Raw genomic sequence first — 24,572 nt, forward strand, 5'->3', positions numbered from 1 at the left:
AATTAAGGCCACGGCCGGTTCCTTCCAACTCCTAGGCCTTTCCTAACCCATCATCGCCATAAGACCCATCTGTGTCGGTGCGACGTAAAGCCCCTAGCAAAAAAATTAAAAATACATAAATGCAATTGCAGTATAAGGTTGTGTTACGAACGCAAAGTTGTAAACTACGCAGAGGAGGAGAACGTTGAAAGTGTGATCGCTGCGGAAAGCTCTGAAACGGATGAATATAACCAGGATGAAGCAGGTGATATTATTAACCCTAAGCCAAAACTTAGTGAAATTAAAGACCATCTAAACATTGTCATTAAATATGGTGAGGATAAGAACAATGAAAACATATCTGCGTGATTTAATTATTGAAAATCCACAGCCTGTTTCCAGTCATTTGACCAGGTCAGGAATGGAATGAATGAAGCCCACATCTAGCGCCGAGGATAGGAACTGTGCAGGCTGCCGAAGCCTGTTGCACTCCTCTAGGGCAATGATTAATGACCGATAGATGAAATGATACTGAAGAGCGTTGCTGAAATGAAAAATGACAGGGAAAACCGGAGTACCCGGAGAAAAACCTGTCCCGCCTCCGCTTTGTCCAGCACAAATCTCGCATGGAGTGACCGGGATATGAAACATCGAACCCGGCGGTGAGAGGCCGGCGTGCAGTCGCCTGAGCCACGGAGGCTTGAATTAATTATTAAATAAATTAGTGTCAAAGGAAGACAACAAATGTCAGTAGCTTTTTCAAACCAGTAAGCGTGTCAGATGTAGTCAGTGAAGGTGTGCCTTGATTGCCATGTTCTAATTATCTACAGCACTAGTTCTGTATTTTGTACGATCTTATACTGTATTGCGTTATATCCTGTATACTAAACCACCTTCGTATTTCTTAAATTTAAAATACTGTACTGTACTCGTTCTTTTTACTGAATGGAGTGTGGGGCTCCATGGGTAAATGGTCAGCCTGTGGCCTTTGGCCACAAGCGTCCCGGGTTCGATTCCCGGCAGGGTCGGGAATTTTAACGATAATTGGTTAATTTCCCTGGCACGGGGGCTGGGTGTATGTATCCTCTTCATTGTCATTTCATCCTCATCACGACGCGAAGGTCGCCTACGGGCGTCAAATCAAAAGACCTGCACCTGGCGAGCCGAAGTCTTCGGACACATCCCATCACTAAAAGCCATACGCCATTTCCTTTTTTTTACTGAATAGAGTGTTTAAATATGTGCCATGGCTCATTTCATAATTTATTTTGTTTAATCCGGACTTCAATTAATTCGGACAACCTAGAGCCTCAGTTAGTCCGGATTAATGAGGTTCTACTGTATTAGCCTTTCGAAAGGCAGAGCAGACCAGACATAGTCCATGGTTTGTATTCACTTCCTGCTCTGCTTCATCGCGCTCACCTTGACACATGCTTGCGTAAAAAGTTTTTACACGATTCGTATGGCTATAAAGCTTAAACTGTCTTGAAAAGAAACTCCGCAGTACGCCCATGTACAGTCCAGAATCTTTTCTTACTAAGACGACTGCTGCTCAGAGAGAAAACTACCGTGGCACTTAAATATGGAATTACACGTTACTACGGTAATAGCAACTTCTTACTCGTATCGCTTGGCTTTTTTCATTGGATACACTGCCTTTCATATCAGACAACTCCTCAGTTGGACTCTTGAGGTTAAGTGAGCCCTGTTCCAGCCTTCAGTCCAGATATAAAGCGCTTGGATTGCTGGGAATTGAACCTGGGTGCTCCTGGTTAGAAGCAGTCCCGCTTCCCCTACCCCGCAACGTTGGCTTTATTAATAAAACTAAATGGTACAATATTAAAGCCAGCACTTTCGTGTAGGTGTACCGTTGAGGCTGCCTGTCATGCATATCTTCACTATTTGCTACATGAAAACCTACAACCTGTTTTTCAGTCAGTGGCCGGGCCAGGGATGGAATGAATGAAGCCCTCATCTTGCGGCGAGGCTAGGAATTGTGCCGGATGCCGAGGCCTGTCGCACTCCTCTGGGGCAATGATTAATGACTGACAGACGAAATGAAGTGATAGTGGAGAGTGCTGCTGGAATTAAAGATGACTGGGAAAACCAGAGTATCCGGAGAGTAACCTGTCCCGCCTCCGCTTTGCTCAGCACAAATCTCACATGAAGTGACCGGGATTTGAACCACGGAACCCAAATTTGCCACATATACCATCGCTATTTTAACCTTTCTTCGATTTCGTACCTCACATTCCCATATAATTAGGATATTTCCCCCGGCTTGTTCCATTCTCTGCTTTCATTAACGTAGCAAGAGTATAAAATTGAAATTCATCTTCGATTCTACATAATTATAAATTTTCATCCTCAGATATTTCTTTTTTTTTACTCGTGCCTTTGCAGTATTTTGCTAAATGTGCTACTGTCATATTCTTCTTACATAAAATGCACTGATTTTCCTTATTTTCTTATGCTATTCTTACATACTTTCAGTAACCCTAAATTATCCATTCCCTTTCGTTTAACATTTCGGTTTCTACTGACATATTTTTAATTGCAATTTAATCACACATTTCCTACTGAAACCTACTTTGAAACTTTGGTTACATAACCGATGTGCTACGATAAGCTCACGTGCAAAGCGTTAGCTGCCTGTTTCCACTACAAGACTTCGAATAATGTCCTGAATTCCGCGTGTAAGCAACAGGAAAGCGATACAAATCGCTACGGGTTGGATTGTACAGCCCTACAGCCTTCAGTGTGAGCAAATCTGCAGTGGAGCGGTGAGCATAAAACCGTGAGTCAAGGTCCACAGCAGCTCGCCAGTGAGACAGGGATGTCCAGACGCACCCCGTTACCGTCTGGCCTCCTAGGATTCCAGCTTCGATTCTAGGGCATGTTATGTCACCAAACTTTCAAGGTGGGTTTCTGTATGAGGGATGGGACATTTCCCTTGTTATGCCCACCAAACTGAATTCTGCTAGCGTTATCTTGATGTTACGTTCTGTTCTTATAGTTTGTTTATCCATTTTTACTCTTTGGACCACTTCAATAGCAACTTTTACAACAGCAGATTTAGTTTCATCACTTGTAAATGGGTAATCACTGAAATGGGGTTAATAATCATAGATCGTAGTTAGACTTTCATGCCAAATTTGGAGTTAATAGTGTAACGTGAGATCGTAATGCAGGTCACTGTATTAGATAGCGGTTGGTGCTCGGGGAGGCCGACCACTGGCTGTCCTCGAAGTCCAACACAGTCATTTACAAGAATGACGGAAGCTCCAGAAACCAGGAGTGACCATGTGCTGGAACAAGACCACACCCTGGCGGGTGGAGCAAGTTCACCCAACGGTAGTCAGACTTAAAGAAAGATGCTTCTCATGTTATACTCGATAGCGGCTGATACTTTCATCACTAGACCACGGAGTCCAAGAAACGACTCACTTGTTTTATCAACAGCAAGTTGGGAAGACACCGAGATGGTTGCAGCCATCAGTCTTAAGCAAGATGATGATGATGATGATGATGATGATGATTTTAATAACACTGTCTATTTTATCGATCTAATTTAATGTTCGAAGACCCAACACACACACAATTATATCTGCGAATGGACGGCAACTGCTCCCTAATTAGTGGCTATTTACAAAGTCTCTTGCCCTCCTCACAGCAGGGCGTCAGCTCTGGTATTTACCTGGAACGACGATCCTTTCTGTAAGTTTGATTGACAGCTCACCTTTCACTTCATTTCGCACGCTCAGTCACTCCACTCAGCGGCTTCACGCACACAGACTCGATCATGCAGTCTGTTACCAATCACGGCGTACGGCGGCTGTTTCTTGGTTCGACTTCAGAGAAGTCCGTCACTCACGCACTGGACTACTTACCTCATAATACTCGGCAAGACAATTACACATCACACAGCAACAGCGACAGTTTAACTTTCATCTCTGTCGTACTCCTACGTCCAAAACACTCACCGATGACAACCACGACGAGCACTATCACTACTACTCACTCACTCATACCAACAAATAACTACTACTGCTGTCCAGCTCCACAACATGAAAACAACAACAACAACAACACTCCAACACTACAGACACTGACTCTAGCTCTAGCTCTGGTGCAAACCTCGTCACCCACAACAATTCCAACGACAGACAGCACTAATGCTGTCCATATCCAACTCCCTTGTTAAATAACGTCATTTTGCTTTACGTTCCACTAACTACTTTTACTGTTTTCGGAGACGCCGAGGTGCCGGAATTTAGTCCCGCAGGAGTTATTTTACGTGCCAGTAAATCTACCGCCACGAGACTGACGTATTTGAGCACCTTCAAATACCACCGGATTAAGCCAGGATCGAACCTGCCAAGTTGGGGTCTGAAGGCCAGTGCCTCAGCCGTCTGAGGCACTCAGCCCGGCACCCCCTTGTTTACAGCTAGCCTCCTTTTATATCTCCGGTGATGAATCTTCGCGATGGGACTAGAGAAGGAACATTCTCGTTTGGCATTCCAGAAGGCCCACGGGGAAACCAGACGAAAGCACGATACAAGGAGGTCGGCCATGCCTCCAGGCCACCTGGGAGATCCTCCCGACCCGACTCACTCATCCCTTACAGGAAATACCGAAGGGGCTACGACAAGGCTTACGGGATTAACGTCCTTCGAAGTTCTTATGATTTTGTTTTTGGTTTTTACTTTTTTTTTTTTTTACAATTGGCTTTACTTTCCACCGACACAGATAGGTCTTATGGCGACGATGGGATAAAAAGGGCTAGGATTTGCAAAGAAGCGGCGGTGGCCTTAATTAAGGTATATACCCAGCATTTGCGTGGTGTGAACATGGGAAACCCAAATACTGGATACTGGCCGCACTTAAGCGAATGCTCGGTAGAAACATATTTTTGTCACACTCAACATCCCCGAATTTTCTATAAAAAAAGTACGACTTGTAGATATTAGACAAGCTGCTCCTCTTTAGATATGACGTTAACAGGAATACGGACGCCAATATACCGTTAGAAGCGATATTTCCACAGACAAAAAAATCCTGTTGAAAGGGGTTAGGAATGACAGATATTAAATGTATATTTCTTAGGTGCCAGACCAATTAAACAAATAATTTCTAAATGAAATTATTCACGGTATGCAAAAATATTATTACAGGAACAAAAAACGGTATTAGCAAACATTTGCCGCCCCCTAACGCTACCACCTCTAGGCACGTGACGTGACTGCCTCTGAAACTAAGCAAAATGCGTAGTGGTAACTTCAGGATTCGAACAACGGAAATCTTACCACTGAACCTTATGATCATCTCCTTTAGGGGCACATCTTGCCTCTTAAATTTCAATCGTAATCAATTCACTCTCCATAATTTGACGATTAACAACCCATATCAAAGATCTATTTTTCTTAAATTCGTTTTACGTTTACAAGAGACTATAACTAGCTGCACAGAGAGAGAAAGAACAACGCAATAATGTTTGTGTTACAGAAACTCAAAGACAATGGCATACCAAACCAAGGTTGTGAGTGAATGGAAAGTATTGGCTGTCAGAAACAAAACATCGTAAAGTGCAGTTATCACCACCAGTGACGTTCGTGCTCGGCGGCCGGCATTATCAACTCTTGAGAAAGAGAACAGGTGATCTCTCATCTGCGACTGATGAGCTTCAATTACAGACAACAAGTAGGATTACACGAAGATCACTGTAATCAGCCTGGATTAGGGTAACGAGCTATATTAGCATTATTGTTAACTATTGTAATACTGCACTGCTCTTCTGTGAACGGGAAGTTTTAGCATGGCGAAGTAACTTGCCTCGGCCATGCTCTGAAGCAAGGCACTGACTACTAAACTCTACTAAAGTTGGTGTCAAAGCCCTTTACGTAGCGTCTATAAAAATAAGACGTATCTCTTAGAATGTATGTGTATGTATGTATGTATGTATGTATGTATGTATGTATGTATGTATGTATGTATGTATGTATGTTGGGTACTCAGTCCGAAGGCTGGTTGGATCCTCAACAGGTTCACCATTAGCTGTCATAGATGGCCTAGGTGGCACTGAACAGGCGTACTAAGGAAATGAGTGGGGTAGTTTCCCGTTGCTTTCCTCACTGAGCCAGAAGTTGCTATTGCACATCAGTCTGCCAAGCCCACTGAAATGCGTGCACCAACCGATCCTATGAGCGACATTTTCACACCATTCGTAGCAGGGAGCCAACGGCCGTAGCCGTGTTGAAACACCGGATCCCGTGAGATCTCCGAAATTAAGCAACATTGGGCGTGGTCAGGAGTTGGATGGGTTGCCACGCGCTGTTGGTGGGGGGTAAGGGAATGGAGGAGCGGAAAGGAACTGGCCACCCTACCGCACGTAAACTCCGGCTCAGGAACACCTCTGTGGAGGTTCGGACCTGCCTTCGGCCAGAATAACCCTTACCTTACCATAGCAGGGACTGGCTGCATAAGGAATTGTATTACTAGCGTCACTCATACCTCAGTCACTTTCATATTGTCAAAGCCAAGGATGAGACTGAGGCAGATCAATGAAAGTAACAATTTTATTCTAGCCCATACCAGAAGACATAGTGCACTGTAAACACTACATCTTGCCAGCAAAGGCCTATCTCTTAGAATATACTAATTAAATTAATAAAATACTAGTGGACTCCTGTTTTCTCACCAGGGATGATGGCATGGCCGGACAATCGGTCGTTTAATTTAATTTTTTATTTTTAATCCAGCGGGGTCGATGGGCGTGGCATGTAGGGACTGAGGATGACTACTGTGGTGATCCTCCCTAGGGAGTGTCACGTTTCCGGAGTATCTGATGGACCTCATGGCATGCCCTGAGGGTCTCATGGTTTTTTCCTCTTTGTTCCTTTTTCCTGATTTTGTAAGTTTTTAAATTATTATTATCTTTTCTTATTGTGAACATGTATTTGGGGCTGAACGCCTGTTATGTTCAAGAATAAATACAATACAATAGTGGACTCCTGCTTATCGCAGCATTCGTTATAAATAGGTCACCGGGCGAGTTGGCCGTGCGGTCAGGCGCACACGGCTCTGAGCTTGCATCCGGGAGATAGTGGGTTCGAATCCCACTGTTGGCAGCCCTGAAGATGGTTTTCCGTGGTTTCCCATTTGTTCCGTTCCCTTTCATTTCCATTCACTAAAACGTTGCAACCCAGCGAGTTGACAAGGCGGTTCGAGGCATGTAGCTGTTATCTTGCATTCCGGAGATACTAGGTTCGAGCACCACTGCTGGCAGCACTGAAGATGGTTTTCCGTGCTTTCCCATTTTCACACCAGACAAATGCTGGAGCTGTATCTTAATTGAATTGGTCATTTGTGATACCCCTTATCTCATTGTTTTTGGAGAAAATTTACTTCTTTTTATCCTCGTACTATGAAGCAAGACTGAACAGAACGTGAAGAAACGCATGTCCCTTTATTACTAACTATTAATTTATACCTGATAGGTTCTTAAGTCTGCCGAAACTAATGTTGAGTAATAAAAGAAACTATCTGTATATTAAAAGAGTTTACTAAAACAGCTTTGGCAATCCGTCCGTCCGTTCTACTGGACCGACTTTGCTTCATTTCTGTTTTATTCTGTCCGGAATTACCTGTCGGTGAATTATGAAACATTATTAGGTCTCTGAGTTCAGCCAACATTAAGTAATCTTAAAATCAAATCATTAAAGGATCACTCCAATAATTGCAGGCGAAGGCTTACCCTAACCCGCAATACATTCTGTACTTGGCGGGTTGCTAAGCGACTAACACTTTCATTAACATTCTGATATATCTATGTGCTTTTTTATCCTTAATAATGTCATTGCATAGAGCCAAGTCTGATTACTACCTGTCAAGCCAGAGACTGGAAGAATACTATTCTCTGCTAGATACTCTTTGATTCTCTGACCTTCCCCAGCTTCTGAATATACTCAACAGATGGCAGAATGTTCCTAGTAACTTACATCCTGCTAAGAGAAATCAGTCTACGTACGTACAGACGGGAAAGAATCAAGCGAACTACCCTTCTGTATAAACATTTATAAAGTGCAGGGACAAACTCTTAAAAAGTGGGTAGTTTACTTACCCGAACCAGTATTCAGCCATAACCAAATTGTATGCTGCACTATCGGGCAAGATCGTTTGAAAATGTTAAGTTCCCGATACGGCCGAATGGTCGAAGCACAAAGAATATTGTATGGAAGGAAGTATTATAAACTACATTACTGGTATTAAATACTCATTACACTATTGAAAAGTCAGGCAATATGACTGCGACAGATATATCAAGACGAGTTATCTGACCTGTTTATACGAAATGCTGTGAAGCAGTGCGTGTCCTATTTTAACTGAGTTGTTTTATTTGTTATCATATGTTTTCTTGTTCATGTAGTTTATAAATGTATTACTCAAAATTAGTTTCAGCAGGCTGAAGAACCTACCAGTTATCACTACCGAGCTCGATAGCTGCAGTCGCTTAAGTGCGGCCAGTATCCAGTATTCGGGAGATAGTAGGTTCGAACCCCACTGTCGGCAGCCCTGAAAATGGTTTTCCGTGGTTTCCCATTTTCACACCAGGCAAATGCTGGGGCCGTACCTTCATTAAGGCCACGGCCGCTTCCTTGCCACTCCTTGCCCTTTCCTGTCCCATCGTCGCCATAAGACCTATCTGTGTCGGTGCGACGTAAAGCAACTAGCAAAAAAAAAAAAATGTTATAACTTAACTGAGTCAAAACTAAAAAGAGATGGCTTCAGATATTACAAAATTTTAACTATTATTTCGCATTTTGGTTTAATTCTCGTGGTACCGTATCTCGTCACTTTGTCGCCACGTGGAAGCGCTTCCAACTTCCAATGAAGCTCATCCCCGAAATTGTCACTCTCGTCCTCCGAGGCTCCATCAAGATCCTGAGCACTGAAATGCCGCACTAATTATACTGCTTCTTTATAATTTAGAGTTTCCTTTCATTAATAGAACTGTATGGACACAATATGATATGTTTACCTTGTTTTTCATTGTAGTCGTAAATACTGGAGGTTGTTCCTAAATAAATGGAAATGTATATTTTCGTATTCTCAGAGGTTAATTCTTATACTCCTGGCCACCTTTTGAACAGACCAAAGCGGAATTAACACCATTGCCTCGTCACACTCGCCTTGGTTGCCAAATGAACCGGCGCGCGATTGGAAGTTTTATTTCAACACTATAACACAGCACAGCTCACCGATTGTAACTTGAGCACATTTCAAAGAATTAATGCATTAACGTATTAGTGGAGTCTCATACCGTCACCACTGTATTAAACGGACTATGATAGTAATTGCACCCACGTGGTCAAGACATCTACTGAATAAATAATAAATATGGCAGCTCCGCATTGGGGACTGCATTGCCGTAACTCGTGCTGACAGGAGGCATGACACGCACGTCCCCTTGCCCCTCTCCTGCCATGTGACAACACCGTAGGCAAACCGCTCTCATCCCCGTCTTCCCCTGGCCAGTACTTTCTCTCCCGCTTTAGTCTGCTCAAAAGGTTGTTCGCAGAATGGGACATGTGGGATTTTTCAATGAACAATTCAATTAAGGTCACGATCGCTTCCTTCTCAGGCCTAGCTCTGTCCTATCGCATCGCCACCTTAAGACCTGTCTGAATCGATGAGACGTAAAACAACTAGTAAAAGTCGTTACAGTAGATGCAGGTTGACTAGATGCACCGAGCTGTGGTTATTTATTGTGGTGGTGAGTTGTGCAATCCACTATTCTCAATCAGTCAATCAATCGATCAATCACTACTGATCTGGATTTAGGGCAGTCGCCCAGGTGGCAGATTCCCTATCTGTTGTTTTCCTAGCCTTTTATTAAATGATTGTGAAGAAACTGTAAATTTATTTAACATCTCCCTTGGTAAGCTTTTCCAATCCCTAACTCCCCTTCCCATAAATGAATATTTGTCCCACTATGTCCTCTTGAATGCCAGCTTTATGTTAATACTGTGATCTTTCCTACTTTTAAAGACACCAATCAAACTTATTCGTCTACTGATGTCATTCCACGCCATCTCTCCACTGACAGCTCGGAACATACCACTTAGGCGAGCAGCTCGTCTCCTTTCTCCTAAGTCTTCCCAGCCCAAACTTTGCAACATTTTTCTAACGCTACTCTCTTGTCGGAAGTCACCCAGAACAAATCGAACTGCTTTTCTTTGAATTTTTTCCAGTTCATGAATCAAGTAATCCTGGTGCGGGTCCCATATACTGGAACCATACTCTAGTTGGGGTCTTACCAGAGACTTATATGCCCTGTCCTTTACATTGTTACTACAACCCCTAAATACCCTCATAACCATGTGCAGAGATCTGTACCATATATTTACAATCATATTTATATGATTACCACAATGAAGATCTTTTCTCCAAAAGAGGACTCCCGTAACTTACCGGAATAACACCTGTACGCGCCAGACATGTACTAAGCGTGACAGCTCAGTTATTTCGTTGCTAGTTTCTCATCAAGGTGGCTTTGGTTCCATTGCTTCCAAATGCATGTAGAATTTTTCAAAATATGTGAAGTCATGTCCTTGTAGTTTCGAATGCACTGGAGGTACCGAGCTCGATAGCTGCAGTCGTTTAAGTGCGCTCTGTATCCAGTATTCGGAAGATAGTGGGTTCGAACCCCACTGTCGGCAGCGCTGAAGAAGCTTTTCCATAGTTTCCCATTTTCACACCAGGCAAATGCTGGGGCTGTACCTTAATTAAGGCCACGGCCACTTCCTCCCCACTCCTAGTCCTTCCCTGTCCCATCGTCGCCATAAAACCCATCTGTGTCGGTGCGACGTAAAGCAGCCTGTGAGAGAAAAAAAAAACTGGAGGTTCCATGGCTATGCTCATGTCAAAGAATAAAACCCTACAAGGCTGCTTCGTTGTTGTAATTAAATATACACTTAGTTGTAGTAGTAGCTGCTGATACAAAGAGACAGCGGACCCGGTCAAAGAATGAAAACAAAAGAGCTGAGGATACTACGCTGATCACGTAGCACTCCAGCTAGGCAGCAGTCATGTTGGTAGGTCAAGGTTCTTATGGGTACACAACAGGTCTGTTGTTGTCATCATCTTCTCCTCATTTACAGTATATAGCGAGTTGTATCATCTTAGCTTAATTTGGGTGCCGGAAAGTGTTCTAAGATCGATTGCTCTTTCAGCTGGTAAACTTTAGCCCCAATCCAAATCCTATCTGAAACCGCCAAGACTCGAAATTTGGACACTCGGTTTAGTGGTCGAATAGCTAGACTACTGTGCCACCACACCGTAATAATAATAACAGACCGAAATGGAAGTAACCGGTAGGGGATAACCTCTCCCATTTTCACTTAGTGTACCACAGATGTTATAGATACTGGATGAGATACGAACCCAACACAAGCTGTGAAGTCGAACGTCTAACGAATTTAGCCACAGAGGGGCCTTATCGCGATCCTTGATGAGGTTTTGCAAGTTACATGACGTAGAACACCACACTAAGAAGACTCAAGTAGATTGTCATCGTCTCGTACAATTGTGCAGATATCTCCTCTAATGATTTACAACCAGCCATACTTTAAGCCAGCGCTTATCATCTCTGGCATATTAAGCTTTCACTAATCTAAATTTCGAAACATTTTAACTCCTATTTTAGTATGTTGCATTATTCAAGGCTAATCTTCCCTTAATTTCACATATTATCTTCTCTTAAGATCCTCCGTAGCTCAGACGGCAGTGCGTCGGCCTCTGTCCGCTGGATACAGTAAAAATGAAATGGCGTATGGCTTTTAGTGCCGGGAGTGTCCGAGGACAAGTTCGGCTCGCCAGATGCAGGTCTTTCGATTTGACGCCCGTAGGTGACCAGCGCGCCGTGATGAGGATGAAATGATGATGAAGACGACACATACACCCAGCCCCCGTGCCAGCGAAATTAACTAATTAAGGTTAAAATTCCCGACCCTGCCGGGTATCGAACCCGGGACCCCTGTGACCAAAGGCCAGCACGCTAACCATTTAGCCATGGAGCCGGACACTGGATACAGTGGTTCAAATCTCGGTCACTCCATGTGAGATTTGTGCTGGATAAAGCGGAAGCGGGACAGGTTTTCCTCCGGATAGTCCGGTTTTCCCTGTCATCTTTCATTCCAGCAACACTCTCCATTCTCATATCATAGCATCTATCACTCATTAATAAATCACTTTGGGAGTGGCGACCCCATCGTACTAATAGCCTATATCTGCTTCATTCATTCCATCCCTGACCCGTCAATGACTAGAAAACAGGTTGTAGGTTTTCATCTTCTCTTATTCTGCTACAACATTGCTTGCTGTGTCCTGAAAACTTCGCGACATGAGTGTCAAGCTTCAGTGAAAGATGTTATTTGATCCTTAACGCATTTCCTGGACTCAGTTACTTTGGATAAACAAATACTAATAAAAAGGGGCGGGTGTTTTTCTTTGGAGACAGCACGAGACCTTCAGGAAAATATCGACTTATTCAACATTGACTTACAGACTGTTAGTAACTGGTCTGCTGCGCATGGCCTGACATTGAACCCTACAAAGTCGCAAGTAATCCTTCTTGGTCATCAAAGTCAAATTACTAGTATAATTAAACGTCCGTTGCCAAGAGTAATTCTTCAGGATGTTCCAATTCCATTGTATCATAAGTGAAGCATCTCAGCGTTATCATGGACGAACGCATGACTTGGTCTGCACATGTCTTACATATCTATCAAGAAGTTTACTCAGCTTTACATTCTTTATATAAATATAAACATAGATATCCAATAAATCCAATTAATCGAAGCTCTTGTAATGCTACATTTTGACTATTGTGATGTTGTTTTCAATGATGTGAGGCCGCAATTTTCCCTTAGGCTACAGCGCGCTCAAAATGCATGTGTTAGATAAATATGCAATTTAAAAAAATATGACCACGTGTCACCATCTTTCCTAAAACTGGAATGGTTCGTCTTGACCATCATACTTTGTCTCTCCTCCATAGAGTTCTTACTACATCTTCCCCATCTTACGTTTCTTCGCTTTTACATTACTTCTCAAATGTTCATGACAGACATACAAGGGCTTAAACATCCAACCTGCTCGTCATCCCTCACCATCGAACTGCAGCAATACTCATTCTCGGAGTTTGCCGCACGAGAATCGAATCTTTTATCGGATGACATCAAAGGAATACTAACCAGAGGGTCATTTGAAAGAGCGTTAAGATGTACAACAGGATACGAGTGAACTGTGCATTTCTGGTCTTTTATTGATCGTGCTACTACAGTATTATTATTATTATTATTATTATTATTATTATTATTATTATTATTATTATTATTATTATTATTATTATTGTACATATGTCTCACTGGGGTGAAATTTTATTTCTGTTATATTTTGATTGTGTTTAAATTGTGTTTTATCTAGTATTAATTACGGTAGTATTAATTAGTGTAAGAGAAAGACCAATGGTCTTAATCACCCCAATAAAGACATTTATCTATCTGTCTATCTTCTTTTTTCATCTCGAAATGTTTTTCAATAGTTTCCATTCCAATTCTGGACATATTGAGCAGAATGGTGACTTCTTTACATGTTGACGATCACTTCATTCGCAATGAACCTACATTCGTTCTCTGAATGCAAAAGTAACCAACAGCTAGGGTAAGGAAATAGTCCAGGAAACGTTCCAAGAAATGTTCCAAGAAACAGAGGTCAGGAGATTTTTAGCTTTAACAAAGGAAGGTCCTAGTTTTAGTACCTAGTTCCTAGTCCTAATATAGGAAAAGTCGAAGGTGGTTCTCGCTCTAACAATGGAGTGGTTGAACGTGTTTCTTAGTCCCAACAAAGGAAAGGCTTTTCTAGCTCTAACAAAGAAGGACTCGAAAGTGTTTCATGGTTTCAACAAAGGAGAGGTCAGAAGTTCTTAACTCTAACAAAGAAGGGTCGAACGTGTTTCCGAGTACTTACTAACATAAAATAGTTCAGAGGTTTTTAACTCTAACAAAGGAAGGGTTCTACGCTTTTCCTGATCAACATAGAATAGGTCGGAGGTTTTTAACTCTAGCAAAGGAAGGGTTCTACGCTTTTCCTGATCAACATAGAATAGTTCAGAGGTTTTTAACTCTAACAAAGGAAGGGTTCTACGCTTTTCCTGATCAACATGGAATAGGTCGGAGCTTTTTAACTCTAACAAAGAAGGGGTTCTACACTTTTCCTGATACTAACATAGAATAGGTCAGAGGTTTTTAACTTTAACAGGGGAGGGGTTCTACGCTTTTCCTGATACTAACATAGAATAGGTCAGAGGTTTTTAACTTTAACAGAGGAGGGGTTCTACGCTTTTCCTGATACTAACATAGAATTGGTCAGAGGTTTTTAACTTTAACAGAGGAGGGGTTCTACGTTTTTCCTGATACTAACAAAGAATTAATAATAAACAATGTTATTGGCTTAACGTCCAACTAACTACTTTTACGGTTTTCGAAGACACTGAGGTGCCGGAACTTAGTCTCGCAGGAGTTCTTTTACGTTCCAGTAAATCTACCGACACGAGGCTGACGTATTTGAGCACCTTCAAATATCACCCGTCTGAGCCTGGATCGAGCCTGCTAATTTGGGATCAGAAGGCCAGCGCCTCAACCGTCTGAGCCACTCAACGCGGCACAACATAGAATGCTTGCTTGCTTACTTATCATATCATTATTATGCTGCTATTATTATTGTTGGTCGACGATCTTACTCTCAATGCAAGAAACTAACAAATAGACACAATTCATAATATTTATTACATATTGTTTTTTGTGTCAATTATAAATAGAGAACTTCAAACGGTGTCTCCGAAAGCCGTAAAAATTAGTTAGTGAGACGTAAAGCAAGTAACATTATTATTAGTTCAAACATTCAAGGGGGTGGGTGGGTTTTAAATCCGCTAATCCTTCCCCTTGCGTTAACCACTGGCCACCAGAGCTCTTACCAAAGTTGATATCGTACAGTATGGGGTGTCAGGCTGCTTGGCTGAATGGTCAGCGGAGGAGCCTTCGGTTAAGACGGTCCCGGGTTCGGATCGGGAATTCTAGCCACGTAAAGTTAATTCCTACAGCTAGGAGGCTGGGTGTTTATGTTTTTCTTCATATACACACAACACAACACACAGTCAACCGCCACGGAGACATGCTACAGTGGATACAAACCTCCACACAACCTCAAGGTGTCAGGAGAGCATTCGGCCTTAACACTCAGTACAACGGGGCCAAATCCACACTAGGCCGACCTCAAATAATTGGAAAGAGGCCAGGAAGAAGAATCGAATGATTAGGAATTCCGAATGAAGTTTTCTCTGCTTTTTTTTTTTTTTTTTTTTTTTTTGCTAGTGGCTTTACGTCGCACCGACACAGATAGGTCATATGGCGACGATAGGATATGAAAGGCCTAGGAGTTGGAAGGAAGCGGCCGTGGCCTTAATTAAGATACAGTCCCAGCATTTGGCTGGTGTGAAAATGGGAAACCACGGAAAACCATCTTCAGGACTGGCGACAGTGGGATTCGAACCCACTATCTCCCGGATGCAAGCTCACAGCCGCGCGCCTCTAACCGCACAGCCAACTCGTCCGGTCTCTGCCTTTCCAAACACCCACATACCTCTGATGGGTTTGAAGTCGCGATCATGGGATCCGAAATTTGACATTCTGTCACTGATCCACGGAATAAGATATTGCCACTAGTAAAGTTCTAAGATAAAGTCACATGTGGAGTATACAACACACAGTAGCCAGGATTGTTAAGGTGTCAAGTCTATATGGTCTGACACCGAGGTTAGTCGGTTCGAGTCCCGTTGTTGGATAAAATGCTCACCGTCAGAATGTTGGCCGGCAGGGTAGGGGAGTTGGTGGTATAAAATTTACACTCACTAGATTGCGTGCCAAAAGCCTGGATTAAATTTCAAACCTCTCCGCAGTGTTTGAGTACATATGAAGCAGTTGATGGTGATTCGTCCGTCGGATGGAGACGTTAAGCCTTGAGCAGACCCCTTGGTGTTATTCATCAGGATTAGGCTATGTGACACCCGGACGCGTAGGTCGCCTATGGGAGTCGTCATATATAAAGACCTGCACCAGGCCAGCTGAACATGTTCTCGGACACTCCCGGCACTAAAAGTCCTACGCTAAATACATATGTTACTGTAAAAACAACACACAGTACATACGAAAGAGTCTATAAAAGTGAGAGGAAGCAGTGCTTTTTATTATGTAAGGAATGTGGGAGACACTAATTTTTAATAACAGCCTTGTGAAAAGTGTGGGCCTGACCTAGCTTAGGAAAGAGCTGTTGCTCTCGTCTTTGAGAATCATACTTGTGAATATTGTTATGTAAGGAAGTATGAGACAGCGACCTGGGTGAGGAGGCTTCACTTTCACTGCCTCCAGGCAGGCAGGGGTGTCCATATCACTACCGCAGGCACTAGAGTTTATACTGTTGAAAATTGATTTATAGTAGTATGATTTCAGGTACGAGTTGCACCATTTCTGAAGTAGTGTCACCTAGTCAGCTTGTGTGCGAATTTCGACATTCCGATTAAGCTACTATATAGCAAGGAAAGTGGAATTCTACTGGACGGATCCCAAAGCTAAGTTAATTTGATACTGTCGCGTGAGATCTTTAACATACCAGCAACAATGACAAGGAGTGTCTAGATTTTTACTCTTGGTTTTACGTCGCATCGATTCAGACGGGTATTTTATGGTGACGATGGGATAGCACAGGGCTAAGACTGGTGTGAAAATGTGAAACTACGGACAACTATCTTGAGGACTGCCGACTACGGGGTTCGAATGTAATCTCGCAGCTATGTGGCCCGAACCACTCAGCCACTCACTCTGTCCTACTTTTTTGTTCACCCTTCAAAAATTCACTGTCTCAGCTGGGATCGACCCGGGAGGCAACCGAGTCACCTAGGTTATCCACAACTTACCCTGGGCCCTGTTCCATAACATTAACTAATAATATTACCTAATAATATTAGAACTCATAAAAATAATTATTAGTTAAGCAAATTCTGTTTCATAAACATTTACACTTCCTTCTTCCTTATCGGTTTACCCTCCAGGGTCGGGTTTTCCCTCGGCCTCAGCGAGGGATCCCACCTCTACCACCTTGAGGGCAGTGTCCTGGAGCTTCAGACTCTGGGTCGGGGGATACAACTGGGGAGGATGACCAGTACCTCGCCCAGGCGGCCTCATCTGCTATGCTGAACAGGGGCCTTGCGGGGCGGGGGGGGGGGATTGGAAAGATGGGAAGGGATAGACAAGGAAGAGGGAAGGAAGCGGCCGTGGCCGTAAGTTAGGTACCATCCCGGCATTTACCTGGAGGAGAAGTGGGAAACCACGGAAAATCACTTCCAGGATGGCTAATCAGTTGACCTCCCGAGGCTGAGTGGATCCCGTTCCAGCCCTCGTACCATTTTTCAAATTTCGTGGCAGAAACGGGAATCGAACCCGAGCCTCCGTGGGGTGGCAGCTAATCACACTAACCACTACACCACAGAGGCGGAATAATAATAATAATAATAATAATAATAATAATAATAATAATCATAATAATAATAATAATAATAATAATAATAATAAATACGCTGGAAGTATCGGCCCCAAGGGGCGACCGTTGTTCAGCCTGAAGGCCTACAGATTATGAGCTGTCGCGTGGTCAGCACGACAAATCCTCTCGGCCGTTATTCTTGGCATTCGAGACTGCGGCCGCCATCTCAGCGTCAGATAATTCCTCATTTGTAATCACGTAGGCTGAGCGGACCTCGAACTAACGCACAGATGCAGGTAAAAATCACTGACCTGGCCGGAAATCGAACTCGGGAACTGCGGGTAAGAGGCAGGCACGCTACCCGTACACCGTCGGGCAGCAAATTATCTTCTTCTTCTTCTTCTTCTTCTTCTTCTTCTTCTTCTTCGCGTTTCTCTTCTTTAATTGGGGTCGGAACTTACGGATTTGGCCCAGTTTTATGGGCGGATAGACTACCCTTCTTGACGCCAACTCTATGTAGAGGGATATATACACTATTGTGTGTCTCTGTGGTGGTTGGTAGTGTAGTGTGTAGAATATTAAGACGAACACAAATACTCCGTTTCCGACCCTGAGGAATTATCCATAGGGCACGCTGTTAAAATTCTCAACTCGGTCTGGAATCAAACCCATGGCCCTCTGAACCGAAGGCTAGTACGCTGACCCACTCAGCCAAGGAGCTGTATAATAATAATAATAATAATAATAATAATAATAATAATAATAATAATAATAATAATAATAATAATACCACCAGAATGGCAGAAAAGAGTATATTTGCTGGGTAACCAGTGGCTGATTTTTAATTTTGTTCGGTGATTTTAAATTTTTTTTTCATTTATTTTTTACGATTTGCTTTATGTCACACTGACACAGAGTGGTCTTATGGTGACGATGGGACACGAAAGGGCTAGGAGCGAGAAGGAAGCGGGCGTTACCTTAATTAAAATACAGCCCTAGCATTTTCCTGATATGAACATTGGGAAACCACGGAAAACCATTTTAGGGCTGCCGACAGTGGGGTTTGAACCCACTATCTTCCGAATGGAAGCTCACAGCTGTGCGACCCTAACCGCACGGCCAACTCACTCGGTACTGTCGGCTGAAGAATAAATGCGTCATCTGAGATCTTTTACATACTGGCATGGAGTACTGAGTGGACTCTTTTCCGCTTTCTATAACCCGACTACCTCTGCCGCGTTTGAACCCGCGATCTTAGGATTCGGAAGCCAAAACTCCACGAGTGATCCACAGAGGGAGCTAACACAGTGTCAACAGCACTGGATGAAAAACTCGTTATCTGTGAACAAACAGCTGTTCTGCACAGCACTTGATATCTATGTGCACGTGCCAGTATCGAAGAATGAAACACACGAAATGCAGCGACGTACAGTACTACCCAAGATTTACTGAACATAAGCAATAAAACATTCTACATCACATCAGAGGTTATAGAACCACCCGAGTTGCCTAGGCGCCAGAATGTAACTTACTAGTTTCGAATAGGCAAGTGAACTCTGCATAGGGATGTCCGTGACAGTTTCATTCTAAATGTCCCTTGTGGACTGACCAGGGTCGAACTGCTGCCGCTCAGGTGAGAATCTAATATGGACGTCAATGAGTTAGCTCCCCCTGTGGGTGGGGGCGGTAGAATAACACCCACGGTGTACCCTGTCTGTCGTAAGAGGCGACTTAAAGGGGCCCCAGGGGCTCCTCACTTGGGAGCGTGGGTTGGCGACCACGGGACCCTTAGCTGAGTCCTGGCATTGCTTCCACTTACTTGTGCCAGGTTCCTCACTTTCATCTACCCTATCCGACCTCCCTTGGTCAACTCTTTTTCTCTTCCGACCCAGACGGTTTTACGTATGGAGGCATAGGGAGTCTTTCATTTTCACGCCCTTCGTGGCCCTTGTCTTTCTTTGGCCGATACCTTCATTTTTCCAAGTGTCACACCCCTTCCTTTTTCTATCTGATTAGTGTTATATGGAGGATGGTTGCCTAGTTGTACTTCCTCTTAAAACAATAATCACCACCACCACCACCATTGAGTTAGCACGCCCCTGGTACTGAAAGACTTGATGTGAGCATAATTAGTAAGATATTTATCATATAATCAAATACGTGCCTCAGGATAAGACACTGATAATGCCAGCCAGCATTATAATTTTGTTTTCTCAGCTGAGACACTGAAGTGAAGCACGTTGCCTATAAACTCTTTCAGCGGAGATCATCTAAAAAAATTGCCATTTCGGTTTCTATCTTCTCTGAAACGTTCATATCTCGAAGCTACTGCACAGGGCCATGGCAAATTTTTATTTCGTCTCGCTGGGCTGATATGGATTTGGACGCTAGAGCCCAGTTGGCATGTTTTATCACGGCTCAATCCGGTACCTAAAAGTGGTCAAATACGCCAGTCTCGTGTTCGTAACTCTGCACGTTAAAAGAAATCCTTCTGAACAAAACATTTAGTAGCGTATCTCACTATTTTGCTTTACGTCGCACCAACACAGATAGGTCTTACGGCGACGATGGACAGGAAAGGGCTAGGAGGGGGAAGGAAGCGTCCGTGGCCTTATTAAGGTACAGCCCCAGCATTTGCCTGGTATGAAAATGGGAAACCACGGAAAACCATCTTGAGGGCTGCCGACAGTGGGGTTCGAACCCACTATCTCCCGAATACTGGATACTGGCCGCACTTAAGCGACTGCAGCTATCGAGCTCGGCCAGATAGGTCTTATGGCGAAGATGGAATAGGAAAGGCCTAGGGATGGGAAGGAAGCGGCAGTGGCCTTAATTAAGGTACAGCCCCAGCATTTGACTGGTGAGAAAATGTGAAACCACGGAAAACCATCTTCAGGGCTGCCGACAGTGGGATTCGAACCCATTATCTCCCGGATGCAAGCTCACAGCTGCGCTCTCCTAACCTCACGGCCAACTCGCCCGGTAACCTATCTCGACATCTTTGACAATATACAGTCAGTAACAGGATTCCTGCATTGAACTCACCCATGGTAGCCATTTTTCTACAAAACATGATGTATAGTCTTGTTAGAAAGTTCCTTTCGCAGATTGTGTTGTACAAGAGTGCTCAGTTTTGGTACACTTAACTTAGGATCACGTCTAATTTGGTGTAAAATATAACCAAACCAAACGCAATGGCACAACATCCACGAAGGGCCATGGCCTACCACGCGACCACTGCTCAGTCCAAAGGCCTGCAGATTAGGAAGTGTCGCGTGGTCAGCGCGACGAATCCTCTCGGCCGGCTTGCTAGACCGAGATGTAAAATATAGATTAATGAATTCCGCTTAAGAGCAAGCTGGATAATTACTTTCTTCAGGTCGTCTGAGAGGAGTCTTCTCTTCCCCACCTCGCACCAAGGCTTCATTGGAGTGTAAACAAGTAAGCTGCTGTTAGGGCTGAGTATAACGAGCCAGCTTAATGCTGAGAGGTGCAAGTGTACGAATAGAGAATTTGTACAGGACGTTCAGTTTTTGTGCTTTCTGAGATGGTTCATGTATTTTCTGAATGTGATATGAAATATTTGAGTTTATCTATTAAAATAGACGTAATACTTCATCAAGTTCCTTCCAGAAAAGTATATGCATTTATTTCACAAAACAACCAAATTGTATTCACATTGCAGCTATACGAACAAAATTGTTACTGACTGCAAAAGTGGTTAATGGGACGTAAAGCCAACAACACCAGCATTATGTTTTGTCCTGGCTGATGGTATTTCTACTGTATGTTGGTTTCAAATGTATCTAAAGTTAAAGGAAAGTTACTGAATACCTAACAATTTATATGCTATTAATAAATAACAATGGTGTGAGGCCTCCGGTGAGGCCTTGGTGCAGGTCTTTTGAGGTGACAACCATGAGAGACCTGCACTACCTAGGATGAAATATAGTGTTGAAGGCGGCACGAACATCCACTCTTCGAGCCAGATTAATTAAATAATGAAGGTTAAAATCCCGGTCCTGCCGGGAATCGAACCCAGGACCCCAAGGCAAGCATACTAACCATACTACCAGCCACGGTATTAATACACTGTATATCTATCCCTTGGAACCGTTTCCTGATACGGGGTCGGAAATGAAGTGAGATGAAATTATACGGTATGTTTTTATGGCCGGACGCACTTTCTGACGCCATCCTCAGTTACGGAGCTAATGACGATGAAATGAGAATTAGAATTAGAATTTATTGCATGTATTGTTACACATATTTTAACGTAATCCTACAATTACAACATCCATTTGGTAAAATGAAATGTCGTATGGCTTTTAGTGCCGGGATATCCCAGGACGGGTTCGGCTCGCCAGGTGCAGGTCTTTCTATTTGACACCCGTAGGTGACCTGCGCGTCGTGATGAGGATGAAATGATGATGAAGACAACACATACACCCAGCCCCCGTGCCATTGGAATTAACCAGTTAAGGTTAAATCGCCGACCCGGCCAGGAATCGAACCCGGGACCCTCTGGACCGAAGGCCAGTACGCTGACCGTTCAGCCAACGAGTCGGACATCCATTTGGGGTTATCCGCGACTGGGAGAGAGGATTTTTAAAGTTATTTATTAATTGATTGATTAACTAAATTAAGTAACTAAATCATTCATTCATTCATTCATTCGAGCCATTCACGATGAAATGAATGATGGTGTATGAAATTAAGTAAGGAGGTATGGCCTATGGATAGGAACTGTCATGGTGGGTTTCAAACCCACTCATCTCGCAAATGCAGAGCTTGGCTTCATAGCCGTAACAAGTTAACATTCCTGGCCACTCCCCTCCCCTCGGTAATAATAATAATAATAATGATAATAATAATAATAATAATAATAATAATAATAATAATAATAATAATAATAATAATAATACATAATAGTTTTATGTCCTTCCAACTCGTTATTTTCGAGTCGACGAGGTGCTGGGATTTATCCCATTAGACTTCTTTCACGTGCCGTTAAATCTACCGATACCAGGATGGCGTATTTGAGCCGGGATCGAAACCGGAAACTTGGACTCCTCAAGCCAGCTCTAACAACTTCTACTTTAATATCTATTTTTACCTTCCACGACCGAGCGAGTTGGCCGTGCGGTTAGGGGCGCGCAGCTGTAAGCTTGCATCCGGGATATAGTGGGTTCGAACTCACTATTGTAAACAAATTTGCTTCCACGAAGGTACGTATCGAGAAAATCTCGTTTGAAAATGACATTACATACAGCGAAAAGTTAACTTCAACGCTCTCCCGTAACTCAGTAATAATATTAATGCCACAAATATGAGGTAGCCATAAGTTTTAAGGAACATTCTTTAAATAGGTATTCGGAAATATTCCAATGTCAATTAAACTTGTTTTAAGATTTAAGACACCAACAAAAAAGAGTATGCTAAGATGATGGCTTTTTTCTGATATTCTTTAGAATAAATGGAGAATGAAATCGTTGGTACTTATTCTTTGGTTAAGTTTAAGCAATTAATTTATCTTCATTTTGTTCTATGACTATAAGTTTTTCACAGATATGTTCCTTGTCCTGCAGGTATTACCAGTTTTTCTCTCAAAGAAGTGTGATTAAGAGATATGAGGGGCAAGAAAGATTCCTACAACGTGAACGGATCAGTGGTAAGTGTAATCTTAGTTCTAACAAAGCAGTAGATATGCTACAATCCTATATACTCTACATTTCAATATTCTAAAGATGAAACCTGATAAAACTTACAGCCTGATATCAGAAGTAATTCAGTCTGGCTGAGAGACATCTGCGAAGACTTTCATCGGAGTTTTATCTTAAACCAGGTTATAATAGATCCTCTTTTTTTTGTTTTTTGTTTTTGTTTTTGCTATTTGCTTTACGTCACACCGACACAGATAGGTCTTACGACGACGATGGGACAGGAAAGGCCTAGTAATGGGAAGGAAGCGGCCGTGGCCTTCATTAATTAAAGTACAGCCCCACCATCTTCAGGGCTGTCGAGAGTGGGGTTCGAACCCACTATCTCCCGGATGTATTATCTGTATCAGTAAAATTCTTTGTCAGCACCCTTCAAAAGCTTGCCTCATACTTCGTATTTTATCTCAGATTACGTATGTAACAGTCGAAAGAAGGTTCAGTTCAATTTAGTTCTTTCTCTCTCTCTCACCGGGCGAGTTGGCCGAGCGGTTAGAGGCGCGCGGCTGTGAGCTTGCATCCAGGAGATAGTGGGTTCGAATCCTACTGTCGACAGCCCTGAAGATGGTTTGCCGTGATTTCCCATTTTCACACCAGGCAAATGCTGGGGCTGTACCTTAATTAACGCCACGGCCTTTTCCTTCTAACTCCTAGGCCTTTCCTATCCCATCGTCGCCATAAGACCTATCTGTGTGGGTGCGACGTAAAGCCACTAGCAAAGAAGTTCTGTTTGTTTGTTTGTTTGTTAAATGATGACAAAATAGTTCAACAGAATTACTCGACACACTATATTTAAATTCAGAGATAGTAGGGTTTGCACTGGGCTTTACATTATGCGGCAGAACAAATATTACTGAAATTAAAAACATATCTCAACAACAAACCGTACTGAATGACGCCAGAAATCTGCCATTGCAACAACAATGAATGTCTGCTGTAACCGTGTCGTCTCAAAATATCGGAGTCTCAAAACATCATATCTCAAAATATCCGAATTCCAGAAACCGGTTTTTTAAGCTCAGGTTAGGACACCCGTATAAATTGAGTTAGGGACACGAAGGGGTATCTTCGGTTTGGACTCCAGCTTTCGAATTGTGAAGTCTCCTTACTACGTATAATTAATCATTCCATAAAGAAAATAGTTTATATTTGGCTAAATTAAAGACTTACCTTAAGCTAACACACTAGAAAAGTTAAGCCGAAAAGATTTTTGATGGTAGGTCAGTGGAAAGAAAATCTCTCTCGACATTCTTCGCAGACGATGTCAATGACATGGGAAAGTGC

General features: G+C 43.0%; 1 protein-coding gene across 1 annotated transcript in view; it reads left to right on the forward strand.

Moving 5' to 3' along the window:
- Positions 1-24,572, forward strand: part of LOC136876296 (sodium-dependent nutrient amino acid transporter 1) — a 154,303-nt gene that overhangs the window by 66,724 nt on the left and 63,007 nt on the right. The window contains exon 2 of the mRNA XM_067150127.2: positions 23,160-23,242. Coding sequence (XP_067006228.2) covers positions 23,201-23,242 — 42 coding nt within the window. The 5' untranslated portion in view covers positions 23,160-23,200. The remainder of the gene's footprint in view (positions 1-23,159; positions 23,243-24,572) is intronic.

Source organism: Anabrus simplex, chromosome 6 (genome assembly GCF_040414725.1).
Source record: "Anabrus simplex isolate iqAnaSimp1 chromosome 6, ASM4041472v1, whole genome shotgun sequence".
Classification (NCBI taxonomy): Eukaryota; Metazoa; Arthropoda; class Insecta; order Orthoptera; family Tettigoniidae; genus Anabrus; species Anabrus simplex.